Source organism: Hemitrygon akajei, chromosome 12 (genome assembly GCF_048418815.1).
Source record: "Hemitrygon akajei chromosome 12, sHemAka1.3, whole genome shotgun sequence".
NCBI classification, from domain to species: Eukaryota; Metazoa; Chordata; class Chondrichthyes; order Myliobatiformes; family Dasyatidae; genus Hemitrygon; species Hemitrygon akajei.
In genome coordinates, this window is record NC_133135.1 from 59793898 (window position 1) to 59810722 (window position 16825).

Here is a 16825-nt window from a genome sequence, read left to right on the forward strand (position 1 = left end):
TTTTCCAGTCATGACCCCCACCCCTCTCTCCTTCACCATTCCCCTCCTTTTCCCAATAAAATCAAATTGTTAATTTATTTTTAAAAAACTAAAGAAAAAGTTTTAATTAAATTCTCCAGAACTCTCAATCTGAAGGAACAAATGCTGCACAATTTAATTGTTCACTTTCTGGGCAAGTAAAGTTGTCTGGCTGTCATTAACAGTTATTATGTTGTTAAAGGGGTACTTACACTGTTAATTTACCAGATTAACTTTCTGTGGTGAGTTTAATAGCCAATTAACATGCACATGCAGCAATTTGAAATTCACTCGGTAGGTAAGGGCAAAATGCTGCTTTTGTGAAAAGTGTGCAGCACAGTGTGGCAAATTGCAATTCAAAGGATCTCTCTTATTCACCAGAACATATACCAATAGAAGATTTCAGTCATACACGAATGTTCTATCAAAATCCAGATTCTTTCCAAGTCTTTTGATTCCCTTAGTTTCAAAAAATCTGCCAATCACAGTCTTCAATATTCTCAATCACTGCCTCCATTGCCATCTGGGGTTGAGAATTTAGAGGACACGTGATCCTGAGGAAAATAACTTCACTTATCAGACCAAAAGGCCAAAAAATGCTGCTGGATATTTTTCACTCATGGCACATCGCTTTTTCTATGTAAATTTCTTTTCGAGCCCATTGTTTTCAGAAAGGAGTGAGTAGTGCCACAAAATGGAGCACAGAAATAAAGCAGTGGAGAAGAGCACACATCAAGGTCCACACAAGGCTGAATGAGAGTCATGTCCTGCAATTTCAGCTGTGTACGAACGGATGACACAAGAAAACATATACAGTCGTAATGACGTGCATCACAACAGGACATGGCTTTGCACAATAATAATCCATGAAGCTACCAAATAAATGGGAGCTTCAAATCCACATAGCTGCATCACAGAAAGTCTATCTTAACCATCAACTCACTGAGTGAAGTAAACAATGGGAGGGAGTTTAAGTTCATTATCATTCAACCATGCTCAGGTATACCACTAAACGAGACAATGTTCCTCTGGACCAAGGTGCACAACACAGAACATGTAACTCACACGCATAATATACAAGGTAATATTATCACAAATAAAATAATAATAAGGTGCATATACAGGTTAATAAGTAAAGTGTATAACACTACTGATGCTTCATACATGAAGAGACTGGGTGGTGGTAGGGAGTTTAATAGTCTTACAGCCTGGGGGAAGAAGCTGTTGCTCATCCTGATCATTCTTGTCCTAATGCTCCAGTACCTCCTGATGGTAGGGCATTAAAGAGATTGTTGGACAGATGGGAGGGATCATTGAAAATGCTAAGGCTCCTCTCTATGCAGCACTCCTGATAAATATCTCTAATGGATGAAAGAGAGACACCAATGCTCCTTTTAGCAGTTATTGCAATCCTTTGTAAGAGGACAAGGGGTTAGTCACCTTGCAATTCCTGTACCAGACAGTGATGCAACTTGTCAGGACGCTCAATGGTGCTCCTGTAAAACTGGTTAATGGGGAGGACCCTCACTTGCTCAATCACTTCAGCGACGCTGCAATGCTTTCTTGACCAAAAAGGTGGTGTTGAGGGAGCAGGTGAAATCATCCATTATGTGCACTCCCAGAAACTCGGTGCTCCAAACTCTCTCTATGGAAGAGCTGAGTATGTGCAGTGAGGAGTGGTTAGCCTGCACCTTCCTCAAATCCACAATCACCTCTTTGGTCTTGTCCACATTGAGACTCAAGTTGTTGTGCTCGCACCATTCTACCAGCTGCTCTACCTCCTCTCTGTATATCGCCTCATTGTCATTCTTAATGAGGCCAACCACTGTCTACTTTGTCAGCAAAAATCATAATTAAAAATACCAGGAAACAAGCTGCAGTAAAGAAAGTAACTGCTAGTTCTCCAATGATATAGTCAAATTGTTCTGATAGAAAGAAACTTGTATTTTCTAATTCTAGCTTTGAAATGACCTTTTATCAGAACCAGTAAGTTATTTCAAGCATTTTCTGGTTTTATTTCTGACTTCCAGTACCTGCAATTTTTTGCTTCACAAAATACCAATGCCATTTGTTTGATTCTTGGAACAACTATCTGAGACAATCTTCTACTTACAAAATTAATTGTTTTAAAAAGTTGATATTTTAAGTATATGGCTCAAGGCTAAAAAAATCACAGCAAACACTTGCTTAATAACTGATTTTTTAAAATTGCAATAGTAATATTGAACGCAATGCCTACCTTCATGGTCTCTGGACCTTCACAGTGAAGAATATAGTAAAGGATCGCCGGGATATAGACACTGAAGTCTGCCACAAGCACTAAATAAAATTAGTAGTGTGTTAGAAATGTAAATCAGAATCTTACTGCATGGGATAATAAAAAGTCTACAAATGGTGAAACCTCAGTCCACAGGTATGACTTTTGATGTTATCTTTCAAATGCTGAACCCACGTGCTATCTGCTTCAACAGATTTTCTTGGTAATTAGCTCACCATCCCTGTTACACCATTCCACAACTGTTAGTCACTGCAATGTATCTCCTCCACAGGTTACTGATTTCATTAGGTCTACTTCTAGACAATCAATAGGCATTAAAAACATACTTTTCACCATATCAAGCTTGCCTAAATAAGACCTGGAATCAATAATATTTTACTACTTTCTCTTTCCTTCTACTAAGGACACCAGCACCATTTTTAGCACTACCAACACCATACTGACCATTTAACTCTGTACATTCCACAGATACATCTTAAGGTATTTCAGCTTGCATGGAGTATAATTGCTCACTCTTTCAAACCGGTTCTATTCTCGACTCCGTTTGTCTGACTTTGCTGCATATCCCACAAAATGCTATAATATTAACCCAACATTCAAACTGACTTGGAGAAGGGTATTCCATATTTCCGCAACCATTCTGCAAAAAAATGCTTTCTGATTTTGTTCATCTGAGATTACAATCTCAGTTTACCAAATAGATCATGGAATTCAGACCATTTTCCTGGTCAGAACTGCTAATTTGCTTTTCTTTGTACTCTTAGTTCTCAAGCTTCTAAGGATTGTAGTCTGAACCTGGCCCATCTAAAAGAGACCCATCGTTCAACAACGTGACCCTGAGGAAAAACGTAACTACAATCTGGGTCAAACTGCTGCAGATTCCATTCCACTTTCCCTTCTGCTGCTTTAGTCCATCTCAACTTCAGTGTGACTTTAATGCATGCAGTGTATGAGGAGGAGCAGGGACACGTTCTTTTTGATCTGCATTGTCTAAAATGATTGTGCAGAAAGTCAAGAACTAACTGAACCCAACTGACACTCCGAGATCACAAGGAAATAGCCAGAAGAAATTTTAAAATATTTTTGGTGTGGCGATGGGGGCATCTTACTGCAGTATTTCCAATGAATCACATTTCTTTCGGATTTCTGGTCTGGTATTATTTTCTCCACCACGAGTTCAAGTCCATTATTTCACACCATAGAATCAGCTTATCGAATTATGGCTCAATATATTCAGTCTAGTCCCTGACCACCAACAGCCCAATTTTCCCACACAAATACAATCTATCACAAAATATCATGAGTCTTTTGATTCTATCTACTGGTCCATGCCACGGTTTAAAGTATTGAACCATGGGGACAATTTGCAATAGTACACTGCATGTATTGTGGATGGGACTCATTGCATCCAATGAGTCCACACCAGAATGGTTTGTAGAAACCCAGAGGCTTCCTCCTCAAAGTATTGGTTGGAAATCTCTAATATGTCAGTCAATAGCAATCCAGTTTAGGAAGGAATAATAGCCTCACTCACAGGTATCAATAGACATTTCACATTGAATTTTAATCAATACATTACACCTTTAATGTATGGGACAGAGAGAAAGATGATACTTGTAATCTAGCCAGAATGATTCCTAACACAATAATGTATGCTGGCAGGCCAACTAGAGGACAGGCCCTAATGGATCTGGTACTAGGCAATGAACCTGGTCAGGAGACAAATCTCTCAGTGGGTGAGCCTTTTGGAGACAGGGACCTCAACTCCATAACCTTTACCATAATCATGGAGGAGGATAGGAGCAGACAGTATGAGAAAGTAATAATTGGGGAGGGAGAATTATGATGTTGTCACGCAGGAACTGGGAAACATAAATTGGAAGTGGATGTATTCAGGGAACTGCACAGAAGAAATGTGGAAGTTGTTTAGGGAGCACTTACATGGGGTGCTGGATAGGTTTGTCCCACCCACACAGGACTCTTGAAAGTGATAATGCTGTCGGGAAGGTGCTTAAGAAGGGACTTAGGAAAGCTAGAAGGGGACATGAGAAAGTTTTGGCAAGTAGGATTAAGGAAATGTGTCCCTGGAGTTGGAGGAGGTAGGGGAGGTCCTCAATGAATACTTTGCTTCAGTATTAACCAGAGAGAGAAACCTTAACAAATGTGAAGTTAGTACAGAACAGGCAAATATGCTATTCTTATAGGATGATAAGAAGGGTAGATTGAGTGGACAGCCAGCACCTTTTACCCCATGGCGGCAGTGGTTAATATGAGAGGACACAATTTAAGGTTATTTAAATTTAGGGGGACAGTCAGAGGTTTTTTTTAAAAAAAACAGCGAGTAGTAAATGAATAGAACACATTGCTAGGGGTTGTGGTAGAGGCAGATCATTAAGGGTACTTGTGACTCTTAGAGAGGCACATGGAAGAAAGGAAAATGGAGGGCAGTTGGGATGGGAAGGTTTACATCAGGGGTTCCCAAAAATTTTTATGCCATGGACCAATACCATTAAGCAAGGGGTCCATGCACCCCAGGTTGGGAACCCTTGGTTTAGATTGATCTTGGAGAACGTTAAAAGGTCAGCATAACATTGTGGGCTGAAGGGTTTCACTGTGCTACACCCTCTGAGTTCTATCTCCACATGACCAGCAGAATTCTCTAGATCCCCACTGAACAGGTGTTAATAAAAGTTGATCTAAGACTTTTGGACAGAGGGTGCTGCAGCAGAATGTTCAGTCTGAGACTATGGCTGACAGTAACATACACATTTCTCCCTCATCTACAAAAGCAGAAGCCGCACAACACTTGACTTCACAATAATTAATCAACCATCAGAACTGCATAGCTTCCATAAAGCTATTTTTTAAATTCCTTATTATGATGAATATACAGTTTTGTGACTTTCTCAATGTACAGTGGATTCAGGTTAATAGACCATCGGTTAACTGGGGCAGCCAATTATTTGGAACAACTCTTAAACAAATCGAAAAAATACCTGGGATTCCCTTCATTAATTTAGAACACCATTCTGCTTAATTGGGACAGGAAACGGTTAGGCACATGCACTTGTGAGGCTGTTAGACACTACACTGTGCTTAGAGTGAACAGTTGCATGTGCTTATATTATGTTATCCATTTGCAAGATGGCACCAGAGAACCACAGTAACGCTCTGCAGGCTATGTACAATACTTGTACGCATACATCTTTTGAATTACTATCACTGCAACCTGAAGCATATAATTTTTCTTTCAGCAAAGTACTTTTAAATCAACTTAGAGTCATAATCTTAAAAAAAAACTACAGCACAACAACAGGCCCTTTGGCCCATATAGTCCATGCCAGACCATTTAAACTGCCAGTCACACTGACCTCCACTTGGACCATAGCCCTCCATACCCCTCCCATCCATGTACCTATCCAAACTTCTCTCAAACATTAAAATCTTAATCGCATCCACCACTAGTGTTGGCAGCTCGTTCAACACTTTCACTGCCCTCTGAGAGAAGTTTCACCTCATATTCCCCTTAAACATTTCATCTTCCACACTTAACGCATGATCTCTAGTTGTAGTTCCACCTAATCTCAATGGAAAATGCCTAATTGCATTTACCCTATCTACACGCCTCATAATTTTGTACACCTCTATTGAATCTCCCTCAATCTTCTATGTTCTAGGCAACAAAGCCCCAACCTATTCAACCTTTCCCTATACCTTAGATCCTCAAGTCCTAGCATCATCCTCTGCACTCTTTCAATCTTATTTACATCTTTCCTATAGCTAAGTAACCAAAATTGCACACGATACTCCAAATTAGGCCTCACCAACATCTTATACAATTTAAACGATAACATCCCAATTCCTGTATTTAGCACATTGATTTATGAGGGCCAATGTGCCACAAGATTTGTTTATGACCCTACCTGTGACGTGACTTTCAAGGAATTATGGATCTGTATTCCCAGATCCCTCTGTTCTACCACACTCCTCAGTGCCCTACCACTCACTATGTAAGAACTATCCTGGTTGGTCCTCCCAAAGTGCAACACTTCACTCTGCATTAAGTTCCATCTGCCATTTATCACTCTAATTGTGCAGCTGATCCAGATCCTGCTGCAAGCTTTAGATAGTCTTCCTCATTGTCCACTACACCCCAAATATCACTGTCATTGGCATATTTGCTGGCCCAGTTTACCACATTATCATCCTCATCTTGATATAGATGGACCCAGACTGAAAATCTGGCTGAGTAATGCCACAACAACAACCTCTCACTTAATGTCAGCAGACCAATGAGCTGATTATTGATTTCTGGAGGAGGAAACTAAAGGTCCATGACCCAACCTGAATCAGAGGATCAGAGCTGGAGAGGGAGAGCAACTTTAAATTCCTCGGTGTTATTAATTTGGAGGACCTGTCCTCGGCCCAACACGCAAGCGCAATTACGAAGAAAGCACGGCAGCGCCTCTACTTCCTTAGGAGTTTGCGATGTGTAGTGGAGAGTATACTGACCGGCTGCATCACAACCTGGTATGGAAACACCAATGCCCTTGAATGGGAGAGCCTACAAAAAGTGGTAGATGTGGCCCAGTTCATGAGCACATTGCTGCAGGAAAGCAACATCCATCATTGGGGACCCTCACCACCCAGGACATGCTCTCTTCTCGCTGCTGCGATTAGGAAGGTGGTACAGGAGCCTCAAGACTCACATCACCAGGCCCAGGAACAATTATTGCTCCTTAGCTATCTGGCTCTTGAACAAAAGTTGAGTTTCACTCAACTTCACTTGCCCAATCATTGAAATGCTCCCAGAGCCTGTGGACTCACTTTCAATGATTCTTCATCTCATGTTCTCGATATTTCCTATTTATTATTATTTCTTTGATAATTTTGGTTTTCTTTAATTTTGACTTTTAAAAAAATCTGTACAGACTCTAGCCCCCAAAAAATGTGACACTAGCTGAAAAAGATACCCTACTGGACCAAATTAAAAGCTATCCGCCCAACACCACTTATCGTCACCTGGAACAGATTGCCAAAATCTACAATTGCTTGCCTGATACATCAGCAAGATAAACTGTGAGAAGAACGGGCATTATGAGAGGGACAACAAAGAACATCACCAAAACGAAAATGTAAAGATATTGAAAAGGGTCTCAATCAATGGCTTTCCATTGTAACTGTACGAGTTGTGCGTGTCGGTGAACCAATGTTAAAAAATAAGTCAGAGGAGCTAGCTAGGAAGCTGGATTATGAAGATTTTAAGGCAACAGATGGTTGGTTGGTTCAATGGAAATGTAAGCACATTAAATTCAAGAAGGCACATGTGAGAAAGGTAGTGTTGATGCTGTAAGTGCAGAAACATAGAAATCTACAAACCTCACTTGCTTCAAAAATTTTGTGCAGATATCTACAATGCCAATTAAACAGGCCTTTTTTTAAAAAATCATGCCACACTGGATGATTCCTTTTGCTACAAACACCAACATAATCAGGTTCAAAATAAAGCAATGGGTCACGTAACTGTGCTGCATTGTTCAAATACGTCAGGAACTGATAACAAGAAATTGTTGATTATTGGGAAAAGCATTAAACCTTGATGCTTTAGGGACTAAGAATGGATAGTTTACCAATTGAGTACTATGCCAGTGTGTACTCATGAATTCCTTCATCAGTAACCATTACGAACCACTACACAGTTTTATAGTACTGCAGTAATATTAGTACTGCTCTGATTTAGTCTGTGTTTCATTTAAATGCATTTGTTACTCAGTTAAATGGTGGTTTGTCTTGTTAATACCTTTTTAAACTATTTCCAAGAAACTGGATAATTGGAGCAGCCACTAAATTGGGCCAAAACATACTGCTCCTGACATGTCCCAATTAGCTGGAATCCACTGTACTTAATTTTCATACACAAGCATTTCCATCTTTGTCATCCCTACCTACATGTTCAAGCCATAAATGCCCAAGAAATATTAGTCACTACCAGGTGTGCTGTACAAATTTGTGGATATCTGATATTCCACTTCTGGCACTGACAATCTGATCTGTGCACGTCTTCGTTTGATAATTTGCTGGCCCAAACAATGAAGGGCAAAGCATGCTTAAAGCCTGTGTAATTAAACAGCTACCAGCTCATGAAAGTGGGAATGTTCATAACAGTCAAAAAAATGTGCCACATATCAGAGGGTCCACCTTTTTCACTGGCCTCACTGTTACGATGTTGATATTGTTGGTTCTAAAAAATATTCGGTCAGTGACCAGCCAAAAGGCGCTGTTGAAGGACTTAATGAGGAAGGTCCCGTTGAAGGTCAGGATACACTTTCTATTGTATGGGATGATGATAACCTGGCATTTATTTGACACAAACATGTTCCAGCCCAAATCTAAATACACTGCAGTCATACAGCATGGAAACACGCCCATCACTTCAACACTGACTCATCTATACGCATCCTATAATTTTCCTCTAACTTCCCTCAACCACCCGTCAGCCTGCATTGTGGATAATATCGTCACAGAGTTAAACAGCAGGAAAGAGGCCTTTCAGCCCAACTACGTTGCCCAGCAAGCTTGTCCCATCTGCCTGCATTTGGCCCACAGCCCTTGAAACCCCTCCTGTCCATCTGGATATCTAAATGTGCCCACCCCAACCACTACTTCAGGCAGCTTATTCCAAGTATGCACTGGCCTTTATATGAAGAAGCTGCCCAAGGTTCCTTTTAAATTTCTCACCTCTGAATCGAAACCTATGCCCTCCTGCTTCCAGCACTATACATATTACAGTACCAGTTAAGATGTCTTTGCTGCACTAGACAAAACCAGACCACCCTAGAGAACCCCTCAGTTACAGGAGGAACGTACAAACTCCACGCAGACATCACCCGAGTCAGGATCAGATCTGACAGTGGAGCAGATCTCCACACCACTGTGCCAGTTTTTATTACCCCCTCCCCCTTATACTACAGCACGAACAGGACCTTTGAAAATGCTAACATCCAAAACAGCTCTTAGGCTGACAAAAGAGCTTTGCTGGTGAAGCAAGCTGCCACTCTCCACCCCCACACTGTGCTTCCCCTGCCCCGCCAGGTTTGAAGTTCTTAGTTACCTGTTGCTCTCATGAATAGTTTGTGCCCAAGGCTCTCGTACCCACGAGACACATGAAGATTAATCCAATCAGGATTTATTGATTCAGCTCTGAGTAAGAAAGAAACACACAAATAAATTAGCTGTTTTTTATATGTATATACACACACACACAGTATATTTATTTATTTTAATATTATAAAAATAAATGTGTAGCCTCAAGAAAAGATACCCAATATCTCCTTCTCCAACCCCAGAAAAGAAATAGCTCTTGGTATGAAGGCCTTCAATAACTTAACCAAGTGCACAACCTTTAAACAGGAGCCTGAACTGCTCTCAACCATTGAAGAACTCACACAAGGTGCTTGCTCTTAGAGAATCAAAAATAGATATGATGCAAGGTGTACATTCATCCGACGTTTTATTCAGTACCTCCTGTACCTAATAAAGTAGCCAATGTGTGTATGTTCATTGTTGTCTTCTGCTGCTGTAACCCATCCACTTCAAGGTTCAATGTGTTGTGTCCCCGAGATGCTCTTCTGCACTCCATTGTTGCAACGCTTTGTTATTCGACTTTTCACCTTCCTGTCAGCTTGAACCAGTTTGATCATTCTCCTCTGACCTCTCTCATTAACAGGGCACTTTCACCCACAGAACTGCTGCTCATTAGATGTACATTCTCTGTAAACTCTAGAGACTGCTGTGCATGAAAATTCCAAGCGATCAGCAGTTTCTGACTTACTCAAACCACTCCATCTGGCACCAACAATCAAAATCACTTAGATCACATTTCTTTCCCATTCTGATGCTTGGTTTGAACAACTGAACCTCTTGACCAAACCTGCAAAGTTTCATGCAATCAGTTGCTGTCACATAATTAGCTGATTAAATATTTGCATTAACAAGCTGGTGTACAGGTATGCCAAATAAATTGGCCACTGCATGTATATAAAATTTCACATAGGAGATTCAATGCAAAAATTTAAGTATTTGGGATTTGTAGACTGAAAACTGGTTGACAGAAAAGAAACTGAGCGATAGCAACTAATGTTTTATTTAGGGTGATCAGCAATGACAAGTGGAGTGCAGAGCAGTGACTGAGCCCAGCAATCCATGATATACATCACTGATTTGGGCAAGGGAACCAAATGTAATATTTCTAAGATTGTCAATGGCAGGAAACAGGATGGAATAGTGACTTGTGAGATGATGCAAAAGTGTGTCAGCCAAGTCAGACAGTTGACTGAGCAGGCAAATATATATGGTGAATGCAGGACATTATGGGCAGAAATACAGAAAGGAACCATTATTTAATGCATCGAGATGCTTTTGGACACCAACCACCTAACGTGAACATTTAAATGCAACAGGCAGTTAAAAAAAAGAAAACTATGGCATTCTTCAAAGGAAAAGGATTTGAATACCAGAGCAAAGAGCAAACTACTACCATACTTGGAGGGGCCACTTAAGCTGCGTGCAGTTCTGGTACCTTTATCAAATAAACAAGATACTTGCCACAGAGACCAGTGTGACAAAAGTGCACCAAATTATGGGATGGCAAGACAGCCATATGAGAGACTGGATCCACAAGCTTAGAAGAATAAGAGGGGACTTCATTGTAACATACATAAATTTGACTACCGAGAGAGAATGAATGCAGGAAGCATGCTTGCCTGGGTCCAGAACCAGTGTTTAAAGATACAAGGTAGATCTTTAGGGCTGCAACGGCGAATGAAGTTTTTCACCAGAGGGTGGTGAGCAAGTGTAATTCTGTAGCACAAAAGGCTGTGGGGGTAGCCACATATTCGAGAAGATGGAGAGATTTCTAGACACTTCAAGAGGTGGAAAGAGAGAATGGGAATGTGGTATGGAGTGAGTGTTAAATGGCACTGCAGCCTCAAAGGGCCAAGTTCTTTACTTTCTAACTCAATATTAGGAGCTGCGAGTTTAAGTCAACTGAACAATTCCTAAAGCTCCTGAATAAGAACTTCACACAACGTTTAGATTGTAATTTACAGTGGGGCACATTTACAACTCAAAGCCATTCTTCATTGGCACATTTCCTTAGCGACAGAGCACAGAATAGGCCCTCCCGGCCCTTTGAGACGCAACACCAAGCAACCCTCCGACAATCCCGACAAACCCTAATCTAAACACAGAACTACTTACAATGGCCAATTAACCTAGCTGGTATGTATTTGGACTGGGGGAAGAAGCAGGAGGACCTGGAAGAAAACCCACACATTCCACAGGGAGGGCATATAGAAATTCCTTACCGAGAAAGCTGGGATTGAACTCCGACGCTCTGAGCTGCAAAGGCGCCGCGCTAACCGCTACGCTATCATTGTGCCTCGCGGTAATATTTGGACAATGTTATTAACAAGGCACATCAAGAATGAGCCAAATCTCGACCTAAGTCAATGCTATTGAACTTTCCCCACTGTAGGGCAGAAAGTGGTCAGTTACTGATCAGAAGCTCAAATCTATACCCATTTTACATTGAAGAATTCTGATGAACAATAGCAAAATACCAAGCCGCCCTACTATTAGTAGAAGGAACTTACACATATGCACAAAGCAGACTGTGGTAAGCAGTTAAAGGTGGATAATCTAGTCCCCAATACTTGAGATCATTGTCGCTTGTATTGAAGTACCTGAGAGAAATAAATTGACAATATGTTCAGAGGTTGCTTGATCTTGGGTTGTTTATAAAGCACATTTCATTAAGTTTATTTATTAAATGATGCTGTTTTTAGCAATGCCCTCCCAGAGGTAATTGTGTCGCATGATAAAGAATCCTGCTCTCTCAGATTCAGGAAGAGGTTTTAGGTGAGTTAGCCATTCTCAGCAGGGTGCACGCAATCGTGATGCAGTTGAGTAAAGAGGGAGAGAGTCAGACATTGCAGTATCTAACGCCTCTTTCAAGAAAGATGTTAAATGAGATTATGATCATAACATTTCTGAAATAGTTGAATAGCCTCTTACTTTTTCCCATCTGGGCTCACGTAGAAAGAAATTAGTAAAACTATTGCAAAAGTGCCAGAATCAAACCACTGCTGCGGTAGTATGGAAGAGAGAAAGGGTTGGAGGAAAGAAAGGAAACAGATTCTTTTCTTCAATCAATCACATTTTAGAAAAAAAATTAATAGATGTCCTTATCTCCTTACTTAACACATCTAAATGTTAGTTAATTGCACTGCAAAATCACAAACCATTGATGGATGGGTAAATTGAACGTAATCTCCTGCCAGTGCCTCTGAGCTTCATAGTCTCCATACATCGGTGGCTTACTAGCACCTGATAACAGAAAAAAAACAGCTGTAGAGATAACATCAAAGAGTGTTCTTAGGGAAAGTTACGCTACTGAGAGCAACTGCATTGTCTCCGTATGCAGAGTGGGAAAAAAGTAGAAAAAGAATCCCATTCTGAGGCTAATTGACTGTCTGCCTGCTGCAGCAGTACAGTTAGTGAGGAGTATCATTTCAGTAGTGAGAAAGTATTATCCAAGCTTCCTGGCTCTTGATGTAGACCATAGAACAGACTACACAGTATTCTATAAAGTGAGAAGACTAGGTTATTCAGTAAGTTACATTCTCCTATCTCCTCAAAATGCCTTTTGTACAAAATTGTTGATGACAACATGCTTTTTCAAGACCAACAATCAACAAGCATTTTAATGTGAGGAAATGTGGGATCAAACCCCGATTATAACTTGACAGAACAGTTTTAAAAAGTGACTAAGAATGTGGTCTAGGTTCTCAAATGGCAACTACCCAAATTATTAAGGAAGTAATAAACTACTAGGGATGAATTTTCAAACTATGGACCACGTAAAATGAGTAAGAAAGATGGTGGTGGTAAGAAAGCTCTGTTGCAGCAACAATATCCTGATAATATTAAAATTAAAACAGCGTAAAAAAAGAAATGCTCAATTTAAGCAGAAATTTCTTGTTGAAGACTAATCAGCTACGCAAGAAAATCATTCATAAAAGGACAATTAAAAAGGGAAAAAATGCACAAGATGTGAAGTAGACTCACTGGCATGAAATTCAAGACAATAAAACTGCAGTTGTCACATAAGGAGCCACCAAACGGAATTGTGGGATACATGAACAGATGTTGTCAGTAGACAAAGTTTTGAGGGTGGGTTGGGGATCATATGAAGGCAGCCTCAGCAGCAGGAAAATCGGAAACCAAATAAAAGGCAAGCTTGATAGTAACTTCATGCTTTGAAAACTATTTATGAAATATTTTAAGTATTGAGAAAGTTGCACAAAATTCATGCATTCATACTCGCAAGATTATGTCACACATACAAGTGATTTCAGCTGAACTTTTAAACTACTGTATATCACAGTTTTATAGACTTTGAAAAGTAATCATTAATGAGCAAAATATCATTCAAAAAATAAGAGATTGCAGATGTAGTAATCTGGAGCGAAAATCAACTAGAAGAATTCAGCGGGCCGAGAAACATATGTAGATGCAGAAGGATGTTCAAGATTTGATACAGGCTCTCGACCCGAAACGACAACAATTCAGATGAATGGTAAAGGCAGTTGTTGACCTTCCCACTCTGTGCACAAGCACAAGAGTCTGGCTTGGGGGGAGGGTACGTTTTACCATCTTGAGGGCTGAACAACAGCAATACAGACCTGAGTACGGGTTCAGAGACACCGCCCAACGAACTGTTAAATTGACAATGAGTACTATGGCAATGAGAGTCCATCGCTCCATGTCGAGAGCAGCAACTCTCTTCTCCAAACCAATTCCCTCTCCAGTTCCTTCTAGTCCGCCTTTGCTCTGCCCGGCACTTCCTGAAGCCCGCGCATGCGCTTCAGCTCCATTCCACACCGCCGGCGCCCCCTGATGACGTAAGCACACTAACAGAGCCAAATCAGGCGCAGTGCTGTGTATTGACAGTGAGTAATTTACTTTCAGTTACGGCAAGCTTATTTGATTTAAGCTCCAGAGAAAACACTAAGTGTCACTTATAAAGATAAACTTTACAATGGTTTAACTTCTCATTGAATAACTGCAATATGTTCATTTTATAAAACTATTTAAGTTATTGTTCATTTGATACCTACAACCATTTCAGAAGCTGTTTCAATTCTAATTGCAGTACCTACATTTTAAATTCGTATTTGGGTTGTATTTCAATTTGACATATTTAGCAAAACTTACAGTAGTACTAGTATAGACAAATGGAAGATATCTGGACTGACATTTCATTCCTGATTTTATATATGTGGATTGGTGCTATAATTGTATGTTATCCTTTGCACATAAAGGTGTATTGTTGGCTGCTAATACTGATACAGAGCAGGACGCAGAAAATTTGGAATTAAGATTCAGGAATAGAGGATAGAATGACCCACACCAGTTATGGAATTACATGTATTTCAATAATTTATTAATAAGGGTGTAATCGGGTCAAACAGTTCAGGAAAACATGAGGATAAATTTGCTTATGCTCATAAGAGTTCGCCTCCCGATAATGTCAAACGAATGATTTGGGCGATCGTGTTTTTATAAAATCGTTTATGTCAATGTCTACCATCAGATAGTTTTTTAAACTTTCTGCTATGCTCCCTTATATTGCTGCCAAAATTAATATTATTTTAACCTCATTTGTCATCATACATTATAATGGAACCAGTTGAGCCAATTAGTTTTATCTAATTAGATGTCTCATACATAACCTCGAATATATTTAAGTTGATCTGGATAGTGACAAGATTTGAGAATGGTATTTAATTGAATATCCTAGTTTTAATACAAAAGTAGAACAATTTAATTGGATTCGTTTTCATTCATTCTGAGAAACTTTGGTTGCTGAATACTTTTCGTCTTTTCCTCTTACGATAATTCCTCTTGTAAGGAATTATTCAAGCGCACAAAGTAACAGATTTGTAGATTTTAGTAAATTATTAGAAGTTTTTTTTAAAAAATCTAATGAAAATGCTCATATTCCTGTGTGACCAACAAGTTCGTTTGTGTGCTTGGCCGAATGTCTAAAGCTTAGAATCTAAAAGCAAAATGTAACTGTTACTTTGGATATTCCATTGGATATTAATGTCAATTTCGAACAGCTCATATTATTATTTATATTTCAATGTTGTCAGCTATGCCAAGTCGAATGATATATTTATCCATTCAATAACCGGAAAATACTTGTTAATGTCTAGTTATCATAGTAATCGTGTTATTTCCTATACTTACTGTGTGTATGCGTCTGTGTATATTTATACATAGAGATTGTTCATTTCAATTCATTATCAGGAGAAAAATCGCTCGGGAAACCGGCTTATTTCGGACAACGGCTACACAACCACAGAATTTAACCGACCAGGTAGAATCTATCAGACAAAATAATCCCAGGGTGCTGATTTTACTTACTACATTTAAATAAATACGCCGTTTAAACCCACCACTGTCAAATATTTGTAAACGGTACTCTCGAAGTGCATTTAAAAGCGTAGAAAATATGCCGTGCTACTCAGTGGCTGCGTGTCTGAGAATCGATTGGCAGTGAACAGCAGGCTTGAACTCGGACTGGTCGGCGTGAATCGTACCGCTGAACTTGATGAGATTCTCTTTATTTTAAAAATAGTACAATATTTGAAATATATAATCACGGGTCAGGTGTTTAATTGACTTGTCTGTTTGGTCGCAGGTAAGAGCACAAATAACGTGTGAGTAAAAGTCACGGCAAAAAAACAAATAAAAATTTATTTAGTTTAACAAATGGTCGCTGATACATCTACTAAAGATAACATGGACAAGAATCGGGAATGAATTTTGTCATTAGTGAACCACTTTGCGTGCTAGGTATATGTGTGATCCGTCTCTGGCAACAGGGACGCCTCCTCTTTCAATCCCATGACCCGGTACAGGGCCAGAGATTTTTCGAAACAAAATCCTTCGCATTTCTCACGCTGAAACCTTGTGGTCCTGGACCTCGGTGAGAGAAGGTTTTATTTACGTATTAAATACAAAAAATAGTTGGGTCCCTGAAGAACAAAAACAGAGGCATCACCTTTACCAGGATTCAGTCCGAAAATAAGCTCCGGTAAAACCCAGGAAATTACATTTTAATATTTTATAAACATGATCAATTCCTCGGAAGGTCAGATGCGTAATTCCAACACGGACGCGTGCATACATTTATGATATGTCTGCATAGTTTATTGGTAAAAATTGGTAAGGGTTAAACTTTTTTTCTAATTTGCTCTTGTGTTGAAAGTACCTGTCAGACAGTTGTTAACATTTCAGACATTTTAAGCACATTCCATAAGTGCCATCTAGTGCTCCGTTTTGGTATCACACAGCCATCCAAAGAAAACCCCGATCTTCCAAATGGAACGAGATTTGGTTAAGCTGAAATAATTATTATGATGTTGCTCACATCATTATCAACACAGCGCTGAGATCTAA

General features: G+C 39.7%; 1 protein-coding gene across 2 annotated transcripts in view; it reads right to left on the reverse strand.

Annotated features, from left to right (window-relative positions):
* Positions 1-14202, reverse strand: part of alg6 (ALG6 alpha-1,3-glucosyltransferase) — a 49923-nt gene extending 35721 nt beyond the window's left edge. For both annotated transcript variants that reach the window (XM_073063208.1, XM_073063209.1), the window contains exons 1-5: positions 14041-14202; positions 12598-12682; positions 11950-12039; positions 9408-9496; positions 2258-2337 (exon numbers count right to left, since the gene is read on the reverse strand). In XM_073063208.1, coding sequence (XP_072919309.1) covers positions 2258-2337; positions 9408-9496; positions 11950-12039; positions 12598-12682; positions 14041-14122 — 426 coding nt within the window. In that variant the 5' untranslated portion in view covers positions 14123-14202. The remainder of the gene's footprint in view (positions 1-2257; positions 2338-9407; positions 9497-11949; positions 12040-12597; positions 12683-14040) is intronic.
* Positions 14203-16825: the final 2623 nt, after the last annotated feature.